General features: G+C 48.3%; 1 protein-coding gene across 4 annotated transcripts in view; it reads right to left on the bottom strand.

Annotated features, from left to right (window-relative positions):
• Cabin1 (calcineurin binding protein 1) overlaps positions 1-12,343 on the bottom strand; it is a 115,989-nt gene that overhangs the window by 43,175 nt on the left and 60,471 nt on the right. For 2 of the 4 annotated variants that reach the window (XM_050138461.1, XM_050138466.1), the window contains exons 27-29: positions 11,955-12,053; positions 8,736-8,918; positions 2,733-3,064 (exon numbers count right to left, since the gene is read on the bottom strand). In XM_050138461.1, coding sequence (XP_049994418.1) covers positions 2,733-3,064; positions 8,736-8,918; positions 11,955-12,053 — 614 coding nt within the window. The remainder of the gene's footprint in view (positions 1-2,732; positions 3,065-8,735; positions 8,919-11,954; positions 12,054-12,343) is intronic. The other 2 variants (XM_050138473.1, XM_050138483.1) reach the window with 1 other exon arrangement.

The raw sequence follows: 12,343 nt of genomic DNA, 5'->3' as shown, positions 1-12,343 counted from the left end.
ATCCCTGAGTAGACAGATACCTAACAATCCAGCTGGCCACAGGAAAATGCACTGCTAAGCCTATAGGCGGGTTGTGTACAAAATGTGCTGCTGTCAAATACACACATTGGGAAGTGTTTGTTAGCAAACACTTATGTGTGGAAAGAGGTCACTGCTTGCCAGTTAATGTTTCTGAATTAGTCAGCTACAATTGAGTTGTGTTCCAACATCTAAGCAGCTGCCAGCAGAGTTGGCACCCAAGACTCACCCCTAGAACAGAGATTTGCCCTGAGCAGCAGGAAGTTATTAATTCATCAGCTCAGCAGAGCCTGGTGCTAACCTGTCATTCAAGCTGTAGACGGGAACTGGCGTTCAGCAAAGGCCTGTCAACGAAGCCCATAAAGGCTCCTCCAACAGCAGAGGCAGCCCAGGGACACAGTTGAGGTCCAGAGTATACTTGGTATGTTCTGGAAACATCCGACACATACGACATTCCACAGTGCTGTCTCCAAAGGAGGCTTAACATTGAGAAGAGAGTGCCCGCCCCAGGGGAGTCTCTCTGAGAATCATGGTCAGCATTCCATCTTCACAAATGAAGGAACCCAATCTAGGAATTTGGTACGAGAAGAGCCCACAGAAACTAATGGATGTGGCTGGGCTGACTCGGCTGATCTACCACACGAACTACCACAGAATGACCATCATGACCCGGGGATCATTCCTGGGAAGAGCACAAGGGAAAACACATCACCCATAGGGGGACACACTCAACAGTGGAGGACTGTGGAGTAACAAGGTCTACAACTGAAGAACCCGATGCTCCAGATGCTCCATTATTAATATTATCTGTACACGATAGCCAGAACAGTATCAGGCCTAAGAGTTTGTTTTCGGGTATGGAATCATGGTTTCTCTTTGTGTCTCCTTCTTCCCCCACCTGCCCCTTTCTCTATGTCTTCTTTCCTCCCCTCTTTTCTTTACTTTTGGTTTCTTAAAACCTAGCTGCCCTAAAACTCAAAACTCTGTGTAACCGAGGATAGCCCTGATTTTATAATCCTTTGCCTCTACCTCTCAATGACTGGGACAGTTAGGTGTGCATCACCTCCGTCTGCTTGTTATTTTCTTAATCCTGACACAAACACTACTTTGACAACTCTCCTTCTGCGAAAGAGAAGTCTTTAATCAGCATATATTATACCTGGTGCCATGCTAAGTATTCTGTACAATGGCCCCCTTGGGACTGAAATAAAGCCTTTAGTAGGACATAGAAGCTTGGAAGGGCAGTCTAGCAACCCAGACTGTTTCCTACTGCACCCTCTTCTTGCTCCTTTCTGGGGGTGATAATCCATACCTGCACCCCACATTCTGTTTCAGCCTTTGCTGGGGAAGGCACACTGGAACAAGAACTGTCTGAGCACAGCTCTATGGGGAATATGGAGGTGACTGATGACTGAATCTCCTCACGGGGACTTGGGAGGCTCTTGCCATGTGCTCTGCTGCTCCTCAAGGGGGAAAGGGCTACTAGAAAGAATGAAAGCAGAGGAGATGTGCAGCTCACGTCTTCAGCAGGGGAGACATGTGCTGGCTGGGATTTAACACCCAGCCCCTGAACACAAAAACCTGGTGCATGGAGGTGAGGTTCATTGCCAAATGCAGGCCAGCTAGTGAGACCAGCTTTTCAGAGTAGGGGCAGCAGTGTAACAGGCAGCAGATGGCCTCAGGCAGCTGGACACGTCAGTCTACTATGGCTGGTACACACCTTACAGAGACTGGCGATGATGTGACTGACTCTGCCCCAGCTCAGCTGAGGCTAATTTTACCTGCTGTACTCTCAGAAAGTTGGCCAAGCTATAGAATATGTCAGTCACTGCAAGGACAAGCCTTCTGACACCTAGCCCCCAGAGTTCTGTGAAGTGACTAGCACCAAGTCAGGGTCTATTTCTCTGGCCTACTACTCTACTTGGTTCTGCAAACATCCACAAGAATGTAGTGGGGCCCACAATGGGGCGGCAGCAGGACTCTGGGAGGAGAGTCTGACTGAACCTGGAAGGGTCACATGAAGGAAGGTCTCACAGCAAGACCTTATGAGATGCCCTGCTCACCTGGACACTCCAGCTCCTCCTAGCCCTAACCCACATGGCACTGTCTCTCCTCCCTCAAGCCTTACCTGTTGCCCCTCGCACTACAGGTCTCAGCCTTCGCAGAGTTGCAGCAGCACCCGGGGCTCTGTGCACCCTGCTATTTTCTCTGTAGTGCTGGTCACAACAAAGCTGCCTGGCTTGCTCATGTGCATATTTTTAGCCCGGCACCCCTTAGAGTACAGCTCCGCAGAAACGGGCACCAGAGGCAAGGGAACTCTCTCCCTGTCACCTCTTGAATGAGGAACAACCGAAGGAAAAGAAAGTCACTCTGGCCCTCCCACCAACGCTAAAAGCCAGAAAAAATGGTTTGACTGGAAAGCCCTCAGGAGTGCTGAAGCCTAGGGCACAGCCATTGCTTTCTAAAAGGACCCAACATCCACCAAGCAAGGGGTGGAAGATGGTTCAGGCAGCTGTACCTTTGAGGCGAGCCCAGAGCAAGGTGACAGCAAGGAGACCTGTATTCCAGGGCACACGGTCCACACTTTGGACTAGCTCTGGCTCTGCAGCTCTTCTTCACACCCCTCTCAGATGAATTAGCCAAGTCCTAACCCCAATGCTGTTTTGTTCTGCCTGAAAGCCTCCCCTGTCTGGCTGGGGCAGGGCCCTTCTCACCCGGTGAGTCTTGCTGTAGGTGTAGAGAAAGGCCAGGCGGTAGAGACTCTTGTAGTGCTGTGGGAAGCGGCTCAAGCAGAGGCAGAAGGAGGAGATGCATTGCTCTGTGAGGAACTGGCGCTGCTCCTCAGCGCCTGCTGGGAGTCCCTGGGGAAAAGCCACCGGCTCCCCTGGGAAGTCACCCCTCTTCTTCCCATCCCACGAGGGAGGTGTGGACACCGGGGGCTTGCTGAGGATGTAAGCAGAGGCTGAGGAATCTGCCACAGGCTTCTGGATACCTTGATCTACAACCCGGAAGGCCTCTGTGCTCTCCAAGGACTCCTCAATTTTTCCTATGGTTAAGAAGAAGGAAGAAAAAGTCATTGTGGTTTAAGGTCTCTTTAGGTAGCAGTCCACCACAAATGATACAGACACCTCAGGGAGGTAGCAGGGACAGCTGGGTTGATGCCCATGCTTGGTGGGCAATCAACCCAGCAACGGGAGATACAGGGCCCACTGGTGGTTCTGGCTCAACCCCCTACTGGCTATGGTCACATAGGTTCCTGCCCCAAGACATGGGAAGTCCCAGTGGCTTGCAGCAGAGGGCCTAGAGGCTATAGAGAGGAGGAGTTCCAAGCTGGGCTCTGGCTCCTACTTAGTGAGTATGGCATAGGTGGCATCAGGGCTGGTCGAGGCACACAGGAAAGCAGCACACAGAGGGAAGGAGACATCAGCAGTGTGACACATCTGTTCCGCTGGTATCAGGACCTCGGCCTACAGCCTGTCCAACATCCTTCTCTGGGCTACTGCAGGTGTGCTGCTACGTGTTTATGCATGGCGCCTGCTTGACAAGTCCAATACCTCCACACCCAGCCAGCATGGCGGAGACCAGGAGAACTCTCAAGATGGCAGGAACGAATGGCTTCACACCACCCCTCCTGAGGCACAGCCTCCTTGGCTGCCCAAAGAAGAAACTCTCTGGCCCAGGAAGCAAGAGACAAGGTGGCTTTTGGAGCACGATCCTGAGGTCTCCATGCATTTGGCATATTCTGAACAGTCTGCCCAGGGAAGGAGCCAGTACCACCTATTCTGAAGACAATCTGCACTGTGGGTTGAGCCTCAACAGCCCTCCCTCTACTTCGAGGGAGGCCTGGCAGTAGCTGAAACCCTAATATGGCAAAGTCAAGAAGACAAGGACTAAGACTCCAAGTTATCTTCATAGCAAGTACCAGCATAAATGGGTGGATCTTAGGTATGCGGCAAGCTTGACTCTCATTGTTCTCCTTACCAAGGGAAGGGCTGGGCAGTCATTCTCTGTCCCCCTCTGCTCCTCAGAACACTCCCTTTCCATCTACTTCAGTTGGACACACACACTCACCTCTGCCTTTTCCCACCTTACTCCTCTGCTCACAGGTCTTAGAGCTCCAAGTGTTTCCTCGCTCAGGTGTCCCCACCCTAAAGCAGTGTTTGTGGAGGAAAGGCACAAGACCGCCTCCTCTCCCAGCAGCCAGAGCTTACTAGGACCTGTTCTCCTAGCTCCTACCATCTGTCCCTGTCCTACAGTGCTAACACCTCACCCCAGCTCCCACCCCACCATCTGAAGTAGACAGATCACTGTCAGCAATCCTAGAGTCTCTACCGCCATGCTGTAGAATCTCTCTCATGGGCTCAGGATGCTGTCTGCACCCCTAGTCGAGAGCTGGGGCCACTGTCGTCTTGCTCACAAGCATGTCAGGTTTCTAATGGATTCCAAATGTGGCTCAACACAAGCAGTGGGAACAATGGGAACTGAATGACAAAACAGTCTTTGGCCCCAGGCAGGAAACAGGAGGTAGGGGACAGGGATAATACCCAATGACAAAGTCTCAGAAACACAATTTTCACAGAAAGCATTAATTAGTTAATTAATCCAAAATGGGTTTGGTACACACAACTGAATGGAATCTCTGATAGTTGACTCAGTTGCTCAGAGTTCTGGGGGGCCTGAGCAGTCTAGAAAAAATGAGGTGAACTGCGTCACCCGAGCATGCACTCCCTCCGCTAAGTGGGCCTAAGATCACTGGACTCTTCCACTTCCTTGATAAAGGAAGAGGGTCAGAAACAGCTGTAAATCTGCGGGATGCTTCCCAGCCAGGTTGTCAAGTACTAACCTAACACCAGCAGTATGAAGATGGGATGATATGATCCTCCCACACAAAGGTGAGAAAAACACACAGTGCCATGCAGCCTAAGCTAGATCTCATTGGCAAGAACTGACTTAGAATGCTTACGGTGTAGGTACTGAGGCTAGCAGAGGGCAGGAGTTCTAGGAAGCACAGAGGTCTGACAGAGAGAACTTGCTCTATCTAATGGGTTTCCTGGGAAGGGTAGAAAGACATGGCTGAACACCAGGCACAGACCTGTCACCATAGACAATGCCACTAAGTCTCTACTCATAGACCAGAGAGTAGGCACATTTGGCCATGGTATAGTGTTTACTGCATGGACTCCATGGCTCACTGACAATTTCCACACTGGGTTTATATACTTCAGAGTGAGCTTGTTTAAGTGCTGAAATTCTAAGCGACGTTTTTCTCTACACACACACACACACACACACACACACACACACACACACACACACACTTCACTGCTGCCACCTTCACAAACTAGGCCTATATTGTGAAGATCTGACTCCTGCAAAGGTTAGCTTCAGAAAGGTGAAATAGTCGATGGTGTAAAAGCCTTTCCTTGAGCACTAGCAGACCAGTGTGAAGTGCGTCAGCCTCTGAAAAAAGAATGGAAGCCAGTCTCTCCGAAACAGGACTCTTCACATTTGCTGGACAATGTGGGAAGGAAGATGGCTCAGAGATAGGCATGGTCCCAGAGAAGACCCCGCTCCCTTCAATACCCAGTGCCTGAGGGAGATCTGGATCTGCCAGTCTGCTGTAGTGGACACCGAATGTATGACCAAGGGCCTGCATCTCATGCTACGGCCTGCAGGAAGCAGCAGGTTGGTAGCAGGGCTGCCCAGAAGAGTGGGCCTGGAAGGTCAGGAGAGTGCAACAGACTTCAGTACACAGTGGCCTGCAGCTCTGGCTCTCAGGGAGGCTGACTGCTGCTCAAGGTTAAAAAACTACCTAAACCAGTGGGGAGGAGACAGGGCAGGGACAGACGTGGAACACACCATTTCATGCCTGTTGGGCACTGTAATGGTCTCTGGTTCTACCCTAACATTCCTTACCGATGGCCAGCAATGCACTGTCTGCCCCTGCCCCACCCCAACCAAGTCCTGCGTAGAAGAGGAGTAGCAGGAGTATACTAGCATTCTCCCTATCAGTCTAGAAGGATCTTGGCCCACACATGGTAGAGGGAGGCTGGTGTGGCTTGGATGGGAAATGTACCCCAGAGGCCATGTGTCCGAACACTTGCTTTACAGCTATTTCAAGAAGCTGTGGAACCTTTAGGACACAGGGCTTAGCTGGAGGAATGCCGGGCAGTCAGACCTTGCAGAATGCTAGCCAGGTCCCAGTCTATTCCTTCGTGACCTGTCGAGACACACCAAATCTTGGCACAGCTTCAGCTGCAGAGGACAGAGCTCTAGCTCTGTAGACATACCCCCATGCTGTGTGACCCTCCCTTAAGGGTTCCTGTCTTGGACCTCCATCACAGCAAGGGAACAGTAACTAACACCGAGTGCATGATGACAGCTGCACGCACAGGAGTGCACTGCATGCTGGGACACAGAACACAGATGAACAGTCTCACTCGTCCAAAAGTAAAAATCATCATATTTTAAAACCAGAAATGCTATGTTAGGACGGGCAGAGCATGATAATTCTTTTCTTTCTAGCCTACACTTCCTACCGTGTATTTATATCCATTAGAGAGTGTCACCATGATGGGGGAGAGCATACTGATGGCTGACAAAGTGAGGCAATGGCCGTATTTCTTGTTTTCTTTCTGGTTTTTAGGGACAAAATTTGCTATGCAGCCCAGTCTGCTATAGAACTTGTGATCCAGCAGCCTCAGCCTTTTGAGCACTGGATTACAGGTGTATATCACCATACCTGGTTCTAACATTTTCTCTCTCCTTTCTCACCCTCTCCCCACTTTGTTGTTTTTTATTTTTGACAAAGTCTCACTGTGTGGTCCTGGTAGCCTTGAACCCACAGAAATCCACTTGCTTCTGCTTCCCCAAGTTCTGGGATTAAAGCTCTGTACCACCAAACTCAATTTTAACCTTGTTTTTTTATAGGGACCAAGCACAGGTGAGTCTGATAAGTATCCTTAAAGATCAGCCAGGGATAGCCAGCAGGGAACAAAGAGCTGGGAGAGTCCTATCCTCCTCCAAGTGGCTTTGGCTCCTCTGCCACAGTTCCAAGGGAACTCTTAACTTACATAAAAACTTGAAAATAGGCCCAAGCCCCCAGAGTATGCAAGTTTTCCCCCATCCAGCCCTCTCAGAAGGCCACATAGGGTAGTGATTAAGGCTGAACTCCTCATTCTTTCTCAATCTCAAGCTCCTTGACCTGGAAACAGGAAAAGCTATGACACTTTCTGCTGTGGGACAATGGTCTGTACCCTGTCACTTATATTTTAAATAAATGCTGATTGGCCAGTAGCCAGGCAGAAAGTATAGGCAGGGTGACCAGGCAGGAAGTAGAGGTAGGGCAACAAGAATTCTGGGAATAGGGAAGCTGCATTCTGCAATCGTGACCCAGCTACAGAGCAAGCAAGTTGTGATTGCCTCACCAAAAAAAGGTACTGAGCCACGTGGCTCATATAGACAAGAATAATGGGCTAATATAAGTTATAAGAGTTAATAAGAAGCCTGAGCTAATGGGCCAATCAGTTTATAACTAATGTCAACCTCTATGTGATTTCTTTGGGACTTAACGACTGCGGGAACCGGGCAGGACAGAAACCTCAGTCAACAGCTTTCCTTCCCAGCTGGCTGAGGAGGCAGTGTCTGACCTGGAACACCTGGATGTGGGACTGGGTTGTTGGGCATGTACATACACACGCATGTCCGGGTTGTTGGGCATGTACATACACACGCATGTCCGCAGCAAGAATGGGAAGGTTCTTGGGAAGACAGTTTAATGGGTAGGGGCTTGCTGTACAAGCACAAGGACCTCAATAGAGATTCCTTAAACCCATGTGAAACTGGACACAACAGTCTCTATTTTCATCTCAGAGTTCCTGTGGCAAGTCAGGCGGTGGATAAGGGGAATCCATGAAAGTTCATGGGCCAGGTACCCTTACCCTGTGGTACAGCAGCAAAAAAAAAAAAAAAAAAAAAAAAAAAAAAAAAAAAAAAAAAAAAAACCCTACTTAAACAAGGCTGAAGTGTGGACCTGTGCCGATGTCCATCTGTGTGCCACGGCACACATATACCCATGCCCACATATCACACATTAAACAAGAAAGGAAATTTCAAAAATATATGGTCAACTAGTCACAGTCTGTGAGTGGCACCAGGGATGCCTCAGCCTGCATATAGTCATGCTACAAACTTAGAAGTGGGGCTCTGCCTAGGGAATCCCAAGGGAGCTGGGCATATCCCAGGCTTAGATCAGCGTTCTCTGCCCAAAAAAGGCAGATTTCCCAAGAAGTCTGATATGATTCAGACTAAAAAGAAAACATATTTGTGACATTCAGAATCCCAAGACTTCTAATAACCGTTCAACAAGGCAGGGGCAAACACTCCACCGACGCTGTGAGCATGGCTTTCTGCATCTCTACATTATGACAGCATCACGAAGCACACTTGGCAAACCTCGCTGGTGCCAACACCTTCACTATCCTTATTTAATCCTCACAGTTCCTGGGACTTGGCACTGGGACCAGTCCTATCCTCTAGTGAGAGCAGAGGACCAGAAAAGTAAGTAACTTTCCCACTAACACCCCAAGGCAAAAAAGCAGAAGCATGAAGATGGGACAAGACTGAGTCTGAGCTTTTCAGGACCCAGAGACCTCAGTTCTTCCTGGACTGCCCCAGGAGATCAAAGCAGGCCCAAATTAGCAAGTCAGGCTTCTTACCTCTTTCCTCTGTGGGCCCTGGAAGATCTTTACCCGTTGGTCCTGCTGGAGCACTGAGTCCAGATAGCCTCTTCTCTGCAAAGGGCTTTCGAGAACCCTCCAGCAAACTTGTGGGCTCATTAAAGAAGTCCTGTGTCGAGCTGGAGTCTGACAGGGCCACAGCGGTGCTGTCCTGGCTTCGGTCTGAAGGAGGGAGGAAAAGGGAGGACCATGAACTAACAACACCTCTGGCACAGAGGGGTCTACCAGGGTTAGGCTCCCAATGGCCCAGAACCATCCTGTAAAAGGTCCCCTCAGTGTACCATCCTAACTCTGCTAAGTACAACCCACCCTAGAGGCCCCAAGTCACTCAGAAAAGGCACCAATCTCTATGGTCAACCTTCCAAGTTTCTCCAAACAGTGGTCTAGCAAATTCAACTGGCTCTTGTGGAAAAGCCCCATGTGCACTGTCTACTGTGAAAATCCCTATGACGGCAGATTCCAAGCTACCAGTGTGCTGCTGGGAGGTGTGGTGCTAAGAAGAGATGGAGCAGTCACCGTCATTAGAAGAGAAATGGCAATGGCAACGAATCAGCAAAACTTTTTAGGCAGCTGTATGTTCTAGAATGAAAAGTCTAGACTCCTTTAAGGACACAAAGGCAGGTTGTACTCACTCCCTGGCTCTTCTCAAGTCTCTACAGATACTCTAGGAGAAACACTAGAAGCAGAGCTGGCAGAAAGCTTGATAATGTCTGGGAATAAAGGTCTAGGGAGGAGGTGCAGGCTGTACTATAAAAGATGGGAAGTGTATCTGGACCCTTCACCTCTAAAGGACAAAAGCTCCAGCTTTGACAGGTGGCAAACCTTGCTGCCTCCAGGACACAGGGGAAGGGAAAAGGAAGACTTTGATGTAAGAAAAAGCAAGAAACCCAACACTAGGAAGGGACAGGGTCACTAAGAAAGCTGTACCCCTGAGATGCGGAACACAGAGCCTTCCTAAGTCTGAGGCTAAACCAACAGAAGAAAGCCACTTTTGTCTCTGCCCCAGGCCAGCCAGCAAGCAACAGAGCTGTCTCTACTGCAGAAGAGAGGAGCAGGCAGGCAGAGCCTGCAGAGGCCTAAAGCGGAAGAAAGTCAGAAAGCTGAGCAAAGTCCAATTGAGAGAGAATATGGAGCTGGTAGCACACTGAAGGTCATCGTAGCAACAAATTGCAACCCAGCTCAAAGGCCCAGAGGTAGAACAGGTAAATCTATTCCAGAAATAAATGTATTGATTTCAGATAGTTTCTTTGATCCTACACATGATATCTGGTATCCACTATAAAATTATAAGACAGATACATATGCATTAATAAACAAAACTCATACTGTAAAGAGACAAAACAATAGAACTAAAATTGGAGATGATCACGGACTATTTAAAACAGCAACAGTTAATGTGCTGCGTAGCATGACTAGGATGGGAAGGCTGTGGTGGAAAGCCTGCACACTACCCATGAACAGATGGTGAATTTCTGAAATGAGCTGGAATTTAAGAGTCAAATGCAGCTTCTATAAATAAAAAACAGTAACAGAGATGAGGTGTTTTTTGTTGGGCTTTCCAGCAGACTTGACACAGTGGGATGAAGGAAGGATCAAAACCTGAAACTAGAGGACTGAGAAGACAACTCAGAGGTTCAGAGCACTGGCTGCTCTTATAGTGGACCCGAGTTTCATTCCCAACACACCACAGCGGCTTACAACCGCCAGTTCCAGGGGATCTAGCAGCTCCTCTGGTCTCTGTGGGCAGGAGGCACTCATATTGTGCGTATATATGCATATATATAAATATATACATAATACATACATACATACATATTCGTGCAAACACAATACTCATATACACAGAAAAAATAAAACTTAATACCACAAACTAGTTAAGTATAAACAGTCCAATGGGGGACGGTGGATAAGCAGAACAGAGCACCTGAATGATCTAATCCATTAACCAGAGCACAAAAACAAGAAAAGCAAGACAGGAGAAAACACTGTAACAGACAATGACCAGAGCACTTGCCTAACATATGCAAAACCCTGGGTTTGATCCCAGCATGGAAAAATTAAACACATAGATTAAGACTTTCCAAAAATAAAGACATCGAGTCCCCAAGAATCTCAGAGAACACTAAGCAGGGAAAGGCCCCTCTACACTTGATGGAGGGGGCCACACACGAGCAGACTCAGACTGCTGAAACCCAAGACAGAGAATCTTACAGAGTTCAGCAAAACACACACCACAGAAACAAAAGAAGAATGACAAGGGCTGGAGGGACAGCTCAGAGGTTAAGAGCACTTGTTGCTCTTGCAGAGGACCTAGACTTGGTTCCCAGCACGCACATGGTGTTTCACAACAACCCCTAACTCTAGGGCCAAGGAGTCTCTCAAAGGCATCAGACAGAACACTCATACACATTAAATAAATAAATCTTTTTAAAAAGTGAAGAAGCCATGCATGATAGCACACATCTGGGAGGCAGAAGCAGGCAGATCTCTGTGAGTTTGAGGCCAGCCTAGTCTACAGAGTTAGTTTCAGGACAGCCAGGGCAACACAGAGAAACCCTGTCTAGAAAAACCAAAAAATAAAAAGTAAAAATAAATAAGATAAATAAAACCCTAAATAAGGTTAAGAAGAAGAAGAAGAAAAACACAAACAAACTACAAACTTCCGATCAGAAAGCATGCTTCAGATAATACCTTTGGTGCATCCACTCTGTGGAGGGGGGCAAGATCGATTCTTTAATCAGTAAAAATAACTTCCTAAAAGGCAAGCATTAAATTAAAGTATTTCTCAGATAAGCAAACTCTGAGTAAAATCATTATCAGCAAATAGGAGTCATATGTTTAGACAGAACGAACAAGAAGCCAAACAGAAAGCTAGACCCGTATAATGGAATAAGGCACGCTAGAAATGGCTAGTGTGGTGTCACGCACCTGTGGAGCCAGCACTGATGAGTAGGAGACAAGACTGTGCCAAAGAACTAAACTGAAGTGACAGCCATGGCATGGAGCCTTGCAGAGTACGTGAGAGTAAATGAGTAAAACAGCACAAAGCCGACACTGCCTTCAAGTAGGACAGCATCTTTCAAAGGCTGGTGGTGATGGACTGATAGTCCGTTAGGTGTAAGGCACTAACTAGAATTGTACAATACATGAGCAGAGGTCAATGGTTTGTATATCTGAAGGTGAGGGACGAACAAGTACCTGCCCTCTCATCATGGCTGAGGTCAGTTTCACAAGGGCTTCTGAGGACAGGGGCAGAGGCAGACAGTGCCCGTGGCCCTTCCGTTCTTCCTTCGGAACCTTAGAAATCAAATACAGGTGACTATATTAGCGCCTATCAGGCAATCCTGAAGACCGTGCGAGCCATTAGGTGGGCAAATCGTAAACACGGTAGAACCATTTCCACAGAGTAGCAAGCCTGGACTCAGGAAGGGCAGACTGTCAGTGCTGAAATTCCACTCTTTCGTGTCCTCGTGTAGAAATGTGCACTTTGGTTTCCCTTCATGTAAAACTAAGGAGCATGCTCACTTCCTACAACTGTCATCATAACTACATAGCTTATTAACCACCAAGTGCCTGAAGCAGTGCCT

Source organism: Alexandromys fortis, unplaced genomic scaffold (assembly GCF_014885135.2).
Source record: "Alexandromys fortis isolate MF-2015 unplaced genomic scaffold, M_Fortis_MF-2015_v1.1 scaffold_9, whole genome shotgun sequence".
NCBI lineage: Eukaryota > Metazoa > Chordata > Mammalia > Rodentia > Cricetidae > Alexandromys > Alexandromys fortis.
The sequence above is the reverse complement of the archived record's forward strand: the minus strand, read 5'-3'. Positions and strand labels throughout refer to the sequence as shown.